The 17,125-nt window shown below is 36.3% G+C and overlaps 1 protein-coding gene across 10 annotated transcripts in view; it reads left to right on the top strand.

Annotated features, from left to right (window-relative positions):
• nAChRalpha6 (nicotinic acetylcholine receptor alpha6) overlaps positions 1–17,125 on the top strand; it is a 308,906-nt gene that overhangs the window by 248,828 nt on the left and 42,953 nt on the right. For all 10 annotated transcript variants that reach the window (XM_089093391.1, XM_089093392.1, XM_089093388.1 and 7 more), the window contains one exon: positions 12,099–12,208. In XM_089093391.1, coding sequence (XP_088949517.1) covers positions 12,099–12,208 — 110 coding nt within the window. The remainder of the gene's footprint in view (positions 1–12,098; positions 12,209–17,125) is intronic.

Genomic DNA, 17,125 nt, shown 5'->3' with positions numbered 1-17,125 from the left:
CTTTGGCCTGTTTGTGTTTCTTTCGGCTATGTGTGTCTCTTTGGGCTGTTAGAGTCATTTTGGTCTGTGTGTGTTTCTTTTGGCTGTTTGTGTCTCCTAGGGCCGTGTGTGTCTCTTTGGGCTATGTGTGTCTCTTTGGGCTGTTTGTGTCGTTTTGGGCTTTGTGTGTCTCTGTTGGATATGTGCGTCTCTTTGGGCTGTTAGAGTCTCTTTGGGCTGTGGGTGAGTCTTTGGGGTGTGTGTGTCTCTTTTCGCTGTGTGTGTCTCTTTGGACTGTGCAACTTTTTGGGGCTTTTGAGTCTTTTCGGTCTTTACCTGTTTCTTGGGGCTATGCGTGTCTCTTTGAGCTGTTTGCGTCTTTTTTGACTGTGTATGTCTCTTTTGTAGTTTTGTGTCTCTTTGAACTGTGTGTGTGTCTTTGGGCTATGTATCTCTCTTTGGGCTGTTTGAGTAATGTTGATCACTGTGTTTGTCTTTTGGCTTTTTGTGTCTCATAGGGCTGTGTGTTTCTCTTTGGGCTATGTGTGTCTCTTTGGGCTGTTTGAATCTATTTGGTCTGTATGTGTCTGTATGGGCGTTTTTTATCTCTTTGGGCTGTGTGTTTCTCTTTGGGATTTGTGTGTCTCTTCGGGCTGTGTGTGACTCTTTAGCCTGTGTGTGTGTCTCTTTGGTCTGTGTGTGTCGCTTTAGGCTGTGTGTCTTTTTGGGCAGTTTGAATATTTTTGGTCTGTGTGTGTCTTTTTTGGATGTTTGTGTCGTTTTGGGCTTTGTGTGTCTCTGTTGGATGTGTGCGTCTCTTTAGGCCGTGTGCGTCTCTTTGGGCTGTATGTGTCTCTTTGGGTTGTGGGTGTTTCTTTGTGATGTGTGTGTCTCTTTAGGATGTGTGTGTCTCTTTGATCTGTGTATCTTTGTGGGGTGTGTGTGGCTGTTTTGTCCATACGTGTTTCCTTGGACTTCACTTGTCTCTATGACCTGTTCGAGTTTTTCTTGACAGTGTATGTCTCTTATGGCTGTGTGTGCTTCTTTAGACTTTGTGTTTCTTTTTGGGCTGTGGGTTGATTGGCAGTAGGATATATTAGCGAAGTTATAGTGGAGGGCGAGTTGCTAGCGAAAAACCTAAGCTAATAAGGGTTTTTGATCGTAAACTCTAGTTTTTTGTAAGAAAATCGTTCCTTGACACCTTTTCAGGGCATGTACTTATGGATAATTTTATAGAAATAGTTTTATTTTTCGATCCGAAAATAGACTAAAGTTTCAGATTTGAACCCTAGAATTGTATTTTCCATAATTTTCTTACAAAAAACTAGAGTTTACGGCCAAAAAACCCTTATTAGCTCAGATTTTATAGAAATAGTTTTATTTTTCGATCCGAAAATAGACTAAAGTTTCAGATTTGAACCAGAGAATTGTATTTTCCATAATTTTCTTACAAAAAACTAGAGTTTACGGCCAAAAACCCTTATTAGCTCAGATTTTATAGAAATAGTTTTATTTTTCGATCCGAAAATAGACTAAAGTTTCAGATTTTAACCAGAGAATTGTATTTTACATAATTTTCTTACAAAAAACTAGAGTTTACGGCCAAAAACTCTTATTAGCTCAGATTTTATAGAAATAGTTTTATTTTTCGATCCGAAAATAGACTAAAGTTTCAGATTTGAACCAGAGAATTGTATTTTCCATAATTTTCTTACAAAAAACTAGAGTTTACTGCCAAAAACCCTTATTAGCTCAGATTTTATAGAAATAGTTTTATTTTTCGATCCGAAAATAGACTAAAGTTTCAGATTTGAACCAGAGGATTGTATTTTCCATAATTTTCTTACATCTTTGGAAATGGTTAACGATAACAAACATGTTTTCGACCAGATGGTTTTTGAAAGCACATTCAGCATGGCGTGCGCTATTTTTTTTTTTTTTTTTTTTTTGGCAATTGGCATTTTTGTCTTATAACAGGTACCATTAATTACGATCATAGCTCTAAAAAAAGGAGGGATGGGAGCGAGGTGTCTTAGAGTACTTGATTTAAACTTTTACCTTGAGCATCGATGTTGTTAGCAGAATTTCAAAAGGATCGCTTATGAGTGCTGGCGTATCTGATGAAATAATTTAGGTCGTATGATAAATTAAAATTTTTTTTTAATGCAGTAGTTTTTCAGTAAGGACACTCGATATCCTAAAAGGGTTTGATTCAAACTTTTACCTTGAGCATCGATGTTGTTAGCAGAATTTCAAAAGGATCGTTTATGAGTGCTAGCGTAATTGATGAAATAATTTAGGTTGTATGATAAATTTAATTTATTTTTTTTAATGTAGTAGTTTTTTAGTAAGGACACTCAATATCCTAAAAGTGTTTGATTCAAACTTTTACCTTGAGAATCGATGTTGTTAGAAGAATTTCAAAAGGATCGTTTTATTTTATAGAAATAGTTTTATTTTTCGATCCGAAAATAGACTAAAGTTTCAGATTTGAACCAGAGAATTGTATTTTCCATAATTTTCTTACAAAAAAACTATATTTTACTGTCAAAAATCTTTTTTATCTAAGATTTAATATAAATATTTTTGTTTTTCGATCTAAATATATACTAAAGTTTCAGATTTTAACCAGAGAATCGTATTTTCCATTGTTTTCTGACAAAAAAAACTATAGTTTACGGCCAAAAACCCTTTTTAGCTCAGGTTTTATAGAAAAAGTTTAATTTTTCGATCTAAAAATAGACTAAAGTTTCAGATTTGAACCAGAGAATTGTATTTTCCACAATTTTCTTACATCTTTGGAAATGGTTAACGATAACAAACATGTTTTCGACCAGATGGGTTTTTGAAAGCACATTCAACATGGCGTGCACTTTTTTTTTCTTTTTTTTGGAAATTGGCATTTTTGTCTGATAACAGGTACCATTCATTGTGATCATAGCTCTAAAAAAAAGGAGGGATGGGAGCGGAGTGTCTTAGAGTACTTGATTCAAACTTTTACCTTGAGCATCGATGTTGTTAGCAGAATTTCAAAAGGATCGTTTATGAGTGCTAGCGTATCTGATGAAATAATTTGGGTTGTATGATAAATTTAATTTTTTTTTTTTTAATGTAGTAGTTTTTTAGTAAGGACACCCGATATCCTAAAAGTGTTTGATTCAAACTTTTACCTTGAGAATCGATGTTGTTAGAAGAATTTCAAAAGGATCGCTTATGAGTGCTGGCGTATCTGATGAAATAATTTAGGTCGTATGATCAATTTATTTTTTTAACTAATGCAGTCGTTTTTTAGTAAGGACACTCGATATCCTAAAAGTGTTTGATTCAAACTTTTACCTTGAGAATCGATGTTGTTAGAAGAATTTCAAAACGATCATTTATGAGTGCTGGAGTATCTGATGAAATAATTTAGGTCGTATGATCAATTTAATTTTTTTTTTTAATGCAGTAGTTTTTTAGTAAGGACACTCGACATGCTAAAAGTGTATGATTCAAACTTTTACCTTGAGCATCGATGTTTTTAGCAGAATTTCAAAAGGATCGTTCATAAGTGCTGGCGTATCTGATACACACACACGCAGAGACGACACACTCACATAGCGACGACACATGCACATAGACGACACACACACACACAGAGACGACACACACACACACAGAGAAGACACACGCACAAAGACGACACACACACACAAACAAAGAGACGACACACACACACACACACAGACATGACAAACACACACACACACAGAGATGACACACACACAGAGACGAAACACACATAGAGATGACACACGCACAGAGACGATACACACACAGAGACAACACACACAAAGAGACGACACACACATAGCGACGACACACGCACAGAGACGACACACACACAGAGACGACACACGCACAGAGAGAAGACACATGCACAGAGACGACACACACAAACACACACATAGACGACACACACACACACACAGAGAGAGATGACACACACACAGAGACGAAATACGCACAGAGACGATACACACACACACAGAGAGAGACGACACACACACACACAAAACCGACACACACACACAGAGAGAAGACACACGCACAAAGACGACACACACACACACACACACACACGCACACACACAGAGACGACACACACACACACAGAGATGACACACACACAGAGACGAAACACACATAGAGATGACACACGCACAGAGACGATACACACACAGAGACAATACACACAGAGAGACGAGACACACACACAGAAACGGCAAACACACATAGAGACGACACACACATAGAGACGACACACGCACAGAGACGATACACACACAGAGAGACATGCACACACACACACACACACAGAAACGACAAACACACATAGAGACGACACACACATAGACAAGACACACGCACAGATACGATACACACACAGAGACAACACACACAGAGAGACATGACACACACACACAGAAACGACAAACACACATAGAGACGACACACACAAAGAGACGACACACGCACAGAGACGACACACACACAGAGCCGACTCACACACAGATACGAAAAACACACAGAGACGACAGACAAAAAGAGATGACACACACACAGAGATTACAAACACACGTATACTACACACACACCCACAGATAAGACATACACATAGATACGACACAGACACAGAGACGACACACACACACACAGAGACGACACACACACAGAGATGAAACACACAAAGAGACGACACACGCACAGAGACGACAAGCAGACAGAGAAGACACAAAAACAGAGACGACACACCCACATAAACGACACACACACATAGAGATGACACGCGCACAGAGACGACACACACACAGAGTCATAGTGAGAGAGATATCCAAAAAGTTGGGTTGATCTAGGTTCACTTAGAGTGGCACGCCACTCTAAGTGAACCTAGATCAACCCAACTTTTTGGATATCTCTCTCACTATGACTCTTTTTGTGTGTTTTTGGCCGTAAACTCTAGTTTTTTTGTAAGAAAATTATGGAAAATACAATTCTCTGGTTCAAATTTGAAACTTTAGTCTATTTTCGGATCGAAAAATAAAACTATTTCTATAAAATAAAAACGATCCTTTTGAAATCCTTCTAACAACATCGATTCTCAAGGTAAAAGTTTGAATCAAACACTTTTAGGATATCGAGTGTCCTTACTAAAAAACTACTACATTAAAAAAAAAATTAAATTCATCATACAACCTAAATTATTTCATCAGATACGCTAGTACTCATAAACGATCCTTTTGAAATTCTGCTAACAACATCGATGGTCAAGGTAAAAGTTTGAATCAAACACTTTTAGGATATCGAGTGTCCTTAATAAAAAACTAATGAATTAAAAAAAATAAATTCAATCTATCATATGATCTAAATTATTTCATCAGATACGATAGCCATCATAAGAGATCCTTTAGAGATTCTGCTAACAACATCGATTTTCAAGGTAAAAGTTTGAATCAAGTACTCTAAGACACCTTGCTCCCATCCCTCCTTTTTTTAGAGCTATGATCGGAATGAATGGTACCTGTTATCAGACATAAAACCCAAATGCCGAAAAAAAAAAAAATAGCTCACGCCATGCTGAACGTGCTTTCAAAAACCCATCTCGTCGAAAACATGTTTGTTATCGTTAACCATTTCCAAAGATGTAAGAAAATTATGGAAAATACAATTCTCTGGTTCAAATTTGAAACTTTAGTCTATTTTCAGATTGAAAAATAAAACTATTTCTATAAAATCTGAGCTAATAAGGGTTTTTGGCCGTAAACTCTAGTTTTTTTTTAAGAAAATTATGGAAAATACAATTCTCTGGTTCAAATCTGAAACTTTAGTCTATTTTTGGATTGAAAAATAAAACTATATCTATAAAATCTGAGCTAATAAGGGTTTTTGGCCGTAAACTCTAGTTTTTGTAAGAAAATTATGGAAAATACAATTCTCTGGTTCAAATCTAAAACTTTAGTCTATTTTCAGATTGAAAAATAAAACTATTTCTATAAAATCTGAGTTACTAAGAATTTATAGCCATAAACTCTAGTTTCTTGTAAGAAAATTATGTAAAATACAACTCTCTGGTTCAAACCTAAGACTTTAGTTTATTTTTGGATCGAAAAATAAAACTATTTTTAACAAATATGAGCTAATAAGGGTTTTTGGCCGTAAACTCTAGTTTTTTGTAAGAAAATTATGGAAAATACAATTCTCTGGTTCAAATCTGAAACTTTAGTCTATTTTCGGATCGAAAAATAAAACTATTTCTATAAAATTATCCATAAGTACATGCCCTAAAAAGGTGTCAAGGAACGATTTTCTTACAAAAAACTAGAGTTTACGATCGAAAACCCTTATTAGCTTAGATTTTTCGCTAGCAACTCGCCCTCCACTATAACTTCGCTCATATATCCTTCTGCCAATCAAACCACAGCCCAAAGAGACACCTACAGTCCAAAGAGACACAAACAGCCGAAAGAGACATACACTGTCCAAAAAGACTCAAACAGCCCAAAGAGACACACATAGCCCAAAGAGACATATACAGACCAAAAAGACTCAAACACCCCAAAAAGACACACAGTCCAAAGAGAAACACACATCCTAAAGAGACACACACATCACAAAGAAACACCCACAACCCAAAGAGACACATACAGCCCAAAGAGACGCACACGGCCTAAAGAGACGCACACATCCAACAGAGACACATACATCCCAAAACGACACATACATCCAAAAGAGACACACACAGACCAAAAAGATTCAAACTGCTCAAAGAGACACACAGCCTAAAGAGACACACACAGCCCCAAAGAGACAGACACACAGGCTAAAGAGACACACACAGCCCGAAGAGACACACACAGCCCAAAGAGACACACACAGCCCAAAGAGACCAAAAACGGCCCAAAGAGACACACATAGCCCAAAGAGACACACACGGCCCTAGGAGACACAAACAGCCCAAAGAAACACACACAGACCAAAATGACTCAAACAGCCCAAAGAGACACAAATAGCCCAAAGAAACACAAACAGCCCAAAGAGACACAAACATCCCTAAGAGACACACAAAGTCCAAAGAAACACACACAGCCTAAAGAGACCCACATAACCCAAGGAGGCACAGACAGCCCAAAAAGAGTCCAAAAAGACACCTAGTCCAACGAGACACGCACAGTGAAAAGATACACATACCTCACAAGAAGACACCCACAGCCCAAAGAGACACATACAGTCCAAAGAGACGCATACATCCAACAGAGACACACAAAGACCAAAACGACACAATCATCCAAAAGAGACACACACAGACCAAAAAGATTCAAACTGCCCAAAGAGACACACAGCCTAAAGAGACACACACAGGCTAAAGAAACACACACAGACCAAAATGACTCAAACAGCCCAAAGAGACACACATAGCCCAAAGAAACACAAACAGTCCAAAGAGACACAAACAGCCAAAAGAGACATACACAGTCCAAAAAGACTCAAACAGCCCAAAGAGACACACATAACCCAAAGAGGCACATACAGACCAAAAAGACTCAAACACTCCAAAAAGACACCCAGTCCAAAGAGACACACAAAATCAACTTCTTCGTATAGTATAACATTAAACTATTTTAAATTGACAACACTGTCCAAACATCCCTTGTGTATTATACAGTACAAAATCACCCCATCTCCCCCAAAACACTTTCAGCCATTTCTTGTTAAAATTTTTTTATTTCAAGTCAATCCTTAATAGGATCAAATTCGCAAATCCTACACTCCAATTCGCAAATCCCATTACCCCTTTTTAAATGTCAATCAAACAATTCTGATTGTAGCATCCAATTTTTTAATAACAAACTGCATACTCTCAAAACATGTTGGACCACATTATATCATGCTAGCTTAAAAAAAAAAATGTGCACGTGAACTCACGACGTACATTCTTATGAAATTCTTATCAATAACAAAAAAAAACCCAGTCTGGTTGAGTTACATAATTTCGTGCATACTCCCAAAACATGTTTGACCATATTATACCTTGCCAACTTAAAAAAAAAAAAAAAATTTCTACGTCAAACTGTGTGAGCGAGTACTGACTCTCTTTGAAAAGGTGTAGAGTTGCTATTGAAGTATTACCTATATGCATGGGGCTACTCACTCTCTTTGAAAAGGTGTAGAGCTGCTATAGAATAACATGGCATTTCCTAGTGCTTCTATAGAAATGGTAGGTACTACTCTACTTATATATATATATATATATATATATATATATATATATATATATATATATATATATATATATATATATATATATATATATATATATATATATATATATATATATATATATATATATATATATATATATATATATATATATATATATATATATATATATATATATATATATATAAATATATAAATATATAAATATATATATATACATATATATATATATATATATATATATATATATATATATATATATATATATATATATATATATATATATATATATATATATATATATATATATATATATATATATATATATATATATATATATATATATATATATATATATATATATAAGTTAAGATTAAAATGACTATTAAAATTTAGTTATTACCCTTTTCTCCGTGATCAAATTGCCTGTAATTCTGTTTTTTTCTCAGTGTTAGGACTGTCAGTACTTAGGCATGTGTAATAAATAAAATGGCTTCAGCACTAAAGGCTTATTTTGTTTGCCTGTAAGCCCCATTTCTCTACCGTTTGTTTTTATTCCCTATTTTTTCTCCTCGCGTAAATGATGTGTTTTATAGCTATGATAGATAAGCGTTTTGCATGATTGGAAGTACTCGTTTTTTTACATGAGCTTGAGGTCCATTCGTCAGCACTACAATCAAATGAAGAAAAGAAATAATTTAAAGCTATAATATGCCTTTCTTCAGTCGCAGCAAGAATAATATCTTCAAATGCTACATTAACTATTGGCTCGAAATTGACCTAAAATCTTTCCTCCAAGAAGTTGCAATCGCAAGTAGCAGTGGAAAATTCCTCCGGCTTTTAAACCCAACATGCGTTTAGTTAAGTTGGTTTTCCCACCATCCACGTAGATTCACAACGACTAATTCATAAGGGAATTCTATATTTTGCAATCCGAATGCATGAAAACATTTTGTATCTGCTACAAGTTTGAAATCTGGGGAGAACCAGGAATTAGCTAGCCATTTTCACTGGAAGAAGCGTAAGGATCGCCATTATGTAAATTGATTTGGAACTAACTTGCAGATGTATTGCTTTGTTTGCTGTGATGTAGTTCTTGCACTCAATGAAAAGATTGCAAGCCAGTGTTTGCGCCTTGGCAAAACAAACTGATCTAGAAATTAAGATCTGAAGTCATTTTTCATTTATTTATTTGTCTTTAAAATTTCATGAGAAATTGTCAAAAGGAACAAATTATTTTCCTCAACAAGCTTAGAAATATTGGGCAGAAATGGAGCGTATCTTTCTGAGAAATATACTTGAAACATTCAAGCTAAATGTAAAACATCTTAATGAATAAAAATGCTAGCACAAAATCTGTATTTTCTAATTATTCAAGAAAATTGTTCAGATTGGATTCATGATAAGCAATAAAGTTAAAGTCAGCATTTCCGTAATCTAGTCTGAGCCCCCTTTTTTTTAAAGCCGGGACAGCAGCTTTGTAGTTTTGATCACTGTATAAAGATAATACAATGTCAATTCTAAATTCTTGGTCAACCTTCTTAAGGCCTTATTTGCCTCTCATTCCAGGCAATCTAACGGTCCTATGTCAATTTTAAATTCTTGGTCTACATGCCTGAGACTCTAGACAGGCGTGCCTTTCCAAAAACTAACAAACAATTATGTGTCCAATAAGAGAGTCATACTTACTCCCGCCATTTACCCGTGCCAGAGCGATTTATACATTTGCCTCTCAATTACTTGGACTATCTGTATTGGCTTTTCCCTTTCTACAATTTGCCATGTCTTGATGCAACCTACTGCAAAATACTTGATAACTTCAATTCAAAATCAACGGTAATCTATTATAGGTAAGATAGATAAGAATAGTATAATATTTTACTTATATACTGAGGCATTGATACACATGAAATTTGATGGTTTATAAAATCATATATGGTCATTGCTAATTTCAGTGTAAGGAAAAGTCAATAAAGTAATGTGGAACATACTCAGTGTTATAGATTGAAGGAAACTGGTAGCAAATTGTTGTTGAAGTATAACCTACGACCCTCCCCTCCCTCCAAGAACAGAAATGCAAAATAGTAAGAAATAAAAAAAAATCATTTTGGCTGTAAACTATCCACGGTTGGTCTTAATGAGGGAAAAAACTAGAAAAAAAAACCCTGATTTCCTATCCCTCGAAAACAAATTTAAATGCTTGACAGTAGCTACTGAAAAATTATTTTATTAGTACAGTTTGCAAAGAGCATAGGGAAACCCTTATAATTTTACAGTAAGATACTATCGTGCCCCCTATTGTACTTCCTTGATTATCTAGCATGCAGGAATTAGCGATGTACGCCCTTAACTTAAGAGTAATGATGGATCGCGAAAATAGTAAGCTGCTATGCCGGTTTTCGATCCCATGGAGCACTGGCTCTGGCACCGTAGACCCGATTTTAGTGAGAACCCTTGATAAAGGCCGCCATTTCTTTTGAGCGCCACAAAGGGCTGATCTTGTCTGTCCTTACAGCAAAATTTCTGAGGAACTTGTTCAGGGAATTCAAACTGAAAAAGAAATTCTTCTGCTAAAATCATGCAAAAATGTACTTTCTGTTATAGTCAGAAAAAGCTTAGACAGAAAGCAGCTCAATTCGGTACACGAAGGAAAAATTCGCTTAAGCTCGCTAGCGCCAATTTGCTAATTTAAGACGCACTTGCTTTCCCTTGATACACACCCTTTGGACTTTCTTAAGATCAAAATATGGCTTAGACTTCAAAATTCAAGTTTAGTTTGAAGTGAGCTGCAGTAGAAATATCAAAAGCTGCCTTGACTAGACGAAATTTCTTCCGCAGTTTTAACATGTGAAGGCCATTCCAAAGTTTTCACCGTAAATTTGCTATCTTTTTAAAAAATTTGTCGTGTAGAATTGTGTTGAAAAAGAAATTTTGTATACAAGACACATAATAAGCTCTTAACTTTTATCTATAATTTGCCCAATTGACTATTTCATTCTTGATTAGAATTTGTTCAAAGTTACAATGTAAAATCTCAACTTCTGCACTGCAAGAGCAGGGAAACTCATGTTGGAAGGTTAAATTCTAATTCTGCTAAAAATACAAATGAAGGTTCCAAGAACTTTTATTTCAGCTTAGTAATGAACCCAATTCTAAAGCACGAACTTGCTTTACCATGGACGAATGAATTTGGCATGCAGTGAGCAAATGAACGATTCATGTTTTAGACATTCCTATGGTTATTTTTTAGTTTATTCAAGATTTGTATAGTGCTTTTACAGTCAAACCTGTTGTGATTGCAGCTTGTATGTGGTCTGATGAATTTACCTTGTGCATCTTGTTTTAAGCTGTTGAATGTGCATGGTTATTATTGGACGTTTGGTTAATACAATGAAATATCATAAGAGAGAAAAGAATTGAAAGGCAGTTAGAAGAAGCACCCCTCTCCTTCCAAGTAACAGAGTGACTTTTCTCATCGGTGTTTGTGATGAAGTTGGCTTTGTCTGTTGATTTCTGTTTTGTATGTATTTATTCGTTTAGTTTTATTCCTACCCTATGTTTTGTCTTTATAAACAACTATCAGCAAGGTTTGTATGTGTTAGAATAAAGGAAAAGATAGCTGTAATTTCAAGGACACTTTTATTAAGGCTTTTATAGCATGGAAAGTCTTAATCTTGCTTTTTATTTAATAAATGTGAAAAAAGGAAAAATTCTAAATTGCCGTAATTTGTAACTAAACAGACAAGAAAAAATCCAAAACTTAACGTACAATAATAGAGTATGATGTAACATTATCTGATTAGTAACGTGCACGCAGCGATATCTCAGGAAAATGTTTGTCTAACGGATCATTTTCTTGCCAGGAACATATTTCAACTGTATAATGTTTATGGTAGCGTCATCTGTTGTATCTACGGTGATCATTTTGAATTATCATCACAGATGCGCAGACACTCATGAGATGACCCCATGGGTAAGTATCTATACATTTTTTTTTTATATGCAGATGCCTATATCCTGTGTTTTAGGGGACTACCCATTCCCCACTTCAATCCACTGCTCTATTAGCCAAAGTTTGGCTTATTTCATTAATATTTCAAGAATAAATGTTCAAATACAGGGCTAATGACAATTGGATAGCAAAAATTTTCCATCATGCCTTAAGAATAAAAGGGCTTATTGACGAGTATTCGCTTTAAGCAATTAAATGTTTTTAAGTGTAATTGGTAGGTAAAACGCTCATACTTATTAACTGTCTATATTTGTTGCACTCAAAAATTATTTCAGTAAAGCCATAGTAACATTTTAGTGTAAAAAGTGGAGGGCCGAGGGGGGTTATCTCCCCTCTCATATTAAGAAATAGGCACCCATGCTGGATACATGCACATGACGTCGGCAACAGTCCTTCTCAACCCCGTTTTCTACGCTAACTGTGACTTTTCTATGCTTCAGGAAAGAATGTCATAAGGTAAGAGCTATATTACAAAGTGTAATTATATTAACTTCTTGTGCGTAATGAAGCTTAGAAAATTGTTTTATTAGTTGGCATTTATGTTAAACAACGAAAATGTTCAGATCGAATATTTTGAAAGAAATTGGTAAATAACATACTTTACCAGCAGGTAGTATATTCTGCTCTCTTAAATGCTTTCAATAATGCACCTAGCAAACTTCAACGGTAAGAGTGGGGGTATTGGGTGGTGTAGTAGTTTCCTCTTGTGCAGGTACCTGCTGTAGGTATCTACATCCTTTATATGAGTACCCCCCCCCCCTCTTTAGGCTAAAGTTCACTAATGTTTTACTGAAAGTATTTTTTAAGGTTTGCAAGCATATTCAGTTGGTAATTGGAGGTATTTTGTGTAATAACTATTGTAGTTACCCTAGCACCACCAGTGCAAGCAGGGATGCCACTGGTCTATGTTGTACGGGGCCAATGTTGACACCAGTGAGGACTAATGAGACCTTACTTGACAATTTGACAAACTACCACGGGGCCTTGGTCCGCCACTGTCTATCTGTGAAGAGCCACATATTCTACAAGTACTGCCCTCAGTGGCGGATCCCGTGGGGGGCGAGGGGCGCCCCCCCCCCCCCTAGCACGTCTAAAGTAGTGTAATTTACTTAATTACCTCAATTTTGCGTTAATTAAACTTGTTCCTAATGCAAGTTTGTCGGATCAACCTATTTTGCGCCCCCCCCCCCGAAAAAATCCTGGATCTGCCCCTGACTGCCCTTGATAGTATTTGTTTTGTAGGGTTGGCGCAACTAAAACCAACATGGCTACTACAAGTGTACTATCGGCGGGGGGTAGGCACCACAGTATTTTGCCCACGGTGTCAGAATCCTGTAGTCGTACTTTTTGATTTTTGCTTCTGGTACTGAGGCAGTGAAACCAGTATTACATGTGCCTCCGAAACTTAAGTTTGTGTCTGATATCTCAAGAAATTGGACCTCACCTTTAGCGCCTGTCTTATTAGTGACAATACACAGTTGGTCTTTAGCAAGAATAATAAAAAAAAAAACAAGAAAAAAATAGGTTTATTCTACTGAAATTAAGGAGCAACATTAAAACTTAAAACGAACAGAAATTATTCCTTATATGAGGGGGCTCTTCCTTCTCAATATTCCTCTCTTCACGCTATAGTTTTTTTTAAGAACTTTTAAAAAAGGTTCTGATTCTAATTACAAAGTCCTTGTGTTTCAGGGATCTTTCTTAAAGAATTGAAACAAAAGGTGGAACTTTTGCGAAAAGAGCGGGGTATTGAGGAGGGGGTAGCCCTCCTCACATAAGGAATAGCTTCTGTTCGTTTTAAGCTTTAATGTTACTCCTTACTTTCAGTAGAAACAAGTTTTTTTTTTTAATTTAATCTCTGATCAATTTTCAAATAATCCTAAGAAATCGGTCCCCCTCCGTGGAACATCCCCCCAGCGAAAAATTACTCCATAAAAAGTTCTTCCCACGTAAAAATTTTCTGCCGGGATTTGCCCCTGGCCAACTCCATCCTCGCTGCGAATTTACCCAAGAAAATTTTTTGCTTACAATTCCCCCTGAAAAACAATTCTTAGTATGCTTTCATTTGAAGAAAGACTTGTTTGTTTGATTTCTGATCCTTATCAAAGTCATGGGGGAATCCCCCTGTATGGAAAAATATTTGCCGTAACTCCACCTTCCCCCAATGGAAAATTTCTCCTACAGAAAATTTTCCAAGGACATTTCCCCCAATGCATCTCCACATGCAAAATGGGGTCTCCAACGAGAAAGTAAGACAAATAAAACAAACTATGTATATGAATTTTGGCAATTTTTCCCGTGTAAGTTTCCCCTGGAAAGCTCAACCCCGGAAAATTTCATCTTAATGAGAAATTCTCCCCGTAGAAAATACTTCCCCAGAAAATACCTCCCCCCATCTAAAAAATTTCGGTATACTTCCCTATAACAAATACTAGATGTAAACCATGGGTAAATTTCATAAATTTCGGCCCTTCCTCCAGTGCGGGGGGGGGGTGTCATGTCATCTCCAAAGATATAGTTATTGTACCTTTCAACTATACTGAACAAGATGGCTATCTCAAAATTTTGATGAGACGACTTTTGAGAAATAGGGCGTGGAAGGGGTGTGGGCTAGTTGTCCTCCATTTTCTTTTTTTTTTGCGACTTCGAATGTACAGTATAACTTTTAACTTACGTTCGAGTGAGTTCTACGAGCATTGGTTTGGTACAATTACCCCTGGAGAAAATAAATAAATCAGGCATCCTTGATCTTTCTTCTGGCAAAAAACGACATTTTTGCAGGTAGGAGCAGGTAGGAACCTATACAGCAGGGCTCACTAATATGCTGAATCTGATGGTGTGATTTTCATTAAGATTTCTTTACTTCTAGGGAGTGTTTCCCCCCTTTTTTTAAATCTGGCAAGTTTTTTCAGGCTGCTAGCCTCTGATGGGTAACAATAAATTTAATGAAAGTTATATATTTGGCATCAGCATAATAAGCAAATTCTTTTAATATGTCTATTAATATCAAAATTCCGTTTTTTAGAGTTTAGACTACTATTGAGCCATGTCGCTCGTTACTTACAGTTCGTTACCACGAGCTGTTTGATATGAATTTGTAAACAGTTCGTGGTAGCAAACTGTAAGTAAGAAGCGACTCGCCTCAATAGTAACCGAAACACTAAAATAGGGATTTTTTCTAACAATTGATATATCGAAAGAATCAACTTGCATTGTTGATTTCAAATATATAAGTTCAATAAGTTTAGTCTTACCTATCAAAGGCTACGAACCTGAGAAACTTTGCCTGATTTTCCAAAAAGAAGGAAACACCACCTAAAAGTAAAAGAATCTTAAAATGACACAAAAACTTGCCAGATTTTTGAAAAGGGGGGAAACACACCCTAGGAGTAAAGAAATCTCAAAGTAAAAATCACACCATTAGATTCAGTGTATCAGCGAACCCTGGTATAGAGGTGTCAAGCTCCTACCTGCAAAAACGTAGAATTTTGTGACATCCGTGAAAAAAGATCAAGGATATGAGTTTTTTCCCAGGGTGATCGTATAGACCTAGTGGCCCTAAAATATCGGAAGAGGGTTCATTCAAACGGAAATTAAAAATTATAGTGCCCTTTTTAAGTTAACAAAATGATTGGAGAACAACTAAGCCAACTCCCACGCTCTTTTTTTCTCAAAATTGTCCGATCAAAATTTTTAGATAGCCATTTTGTTCAGCATAGTTGAAAGGTCGAATACTATGCCTTTGGAGATATTTTGGACCCCCAAAGTTCCTGGGAAAAGGCCTTTAAGTTATAAAATTTGTCCACTATTTACGTATAGTATTTGTTATTGGGAAGTTTGCACACATTTTTTTTTTGGGGGGGGGGACGAATTTATGCTCGGGGATTTTCCACGGAGGGAATTTTTCATGGGGAGAGAATTTACTAGGGAGTGAATTTTTCAGGGGAAATTTCAAACTTGGGGGGAGGGATTTGCCGGAATTCCTTTTTTGTTTTTGTTTTTATTTAATTTCTGATCGTTTTTAAATAATGCTGGGAAATCCAACTCCACCTTCATGGGAAATTCCTCCTCTCCATGGACAATCCCTCTATGGAAAGTTAATCCTAATTAAAATACCCCCCTCCCCGCCAGGAAAATTCCACTCAGACAATTTCATTCTAGCTGAAAATTCCCCCTGAAAATTGATTGTTGGTGGTTCCAGGCGAAAATTTTTTCTTAGCGCAATATCATTTGAACAAAAGTTTCATTTGAAAAGGTTGTTTCTAAAATCTTGCCGGAAATCCCCCTCTCCACGTAAAAATTTTCCCGTAAATTACCCGCCCCCTAGTATAAAACTTTCCCCGCAGAAAATTCCCTCTGGAGAATTTATTCAGTGCAAACACTCACCCATGGCGAATTTATCCCGTGAAAAATCCCCTCTTCTACGGAGAGATGCTTTAAACAACTCCGACCCGGTAAAAATTTCCACCCTTATAATTCCCTTTAACATCTCCACATGTAAAATTGAGTCGGCAAAGAGAAAGTAAGACTAATAAAAAGAAATTCGTATAGGTATTCCGGTAAATTCTCCCACAGTAAAATTTCCCCTGGAAAACCCACCTCTCGGAAACTTCCCTGCCTATGGAACATTTTCCTCGAGGAAAATCCTTCTACCATAAAGTTCACCCCCTCCCCCCCCAAACGAAAAATGTATGTATAATTTCCAATAACAAATACTGTACGTCAACAATGGGCACATTTTATAACTTAAAGACCTTTTCTCAGGGGCTTGGGGGTCATGTCATCACCAAAAGCATAGTTATTTGATCTTTCAACTATGCTGAATAAAATGGCTATCCCAAAATTTTGATCGGACGACTTTGAGGAAAAAGGGGGTTA

Source organism: Artemia sp. Qi Xiang Cuo, chromosome 8 (assembly GCF_049724085.1).
Source record: "Artemia sp. Qi Xiang Cuo chromosome 8, ASM4972408v1, whole genome shotgun sequence".
Classification (NCBI taxonomy): domain Eukaryota; kingdom Metazoa; phylum Arthropoda; class Branchiopoda; order Anostraca; family Artemiidae; genus Artemia; species Artemia sp. Qi Xiang Cuo.
The sequence above is the reverse complement of the archived record's forward strand: the minus strand, read 5'-3'. Positions and strand labels throughout refer to the sequence as shown.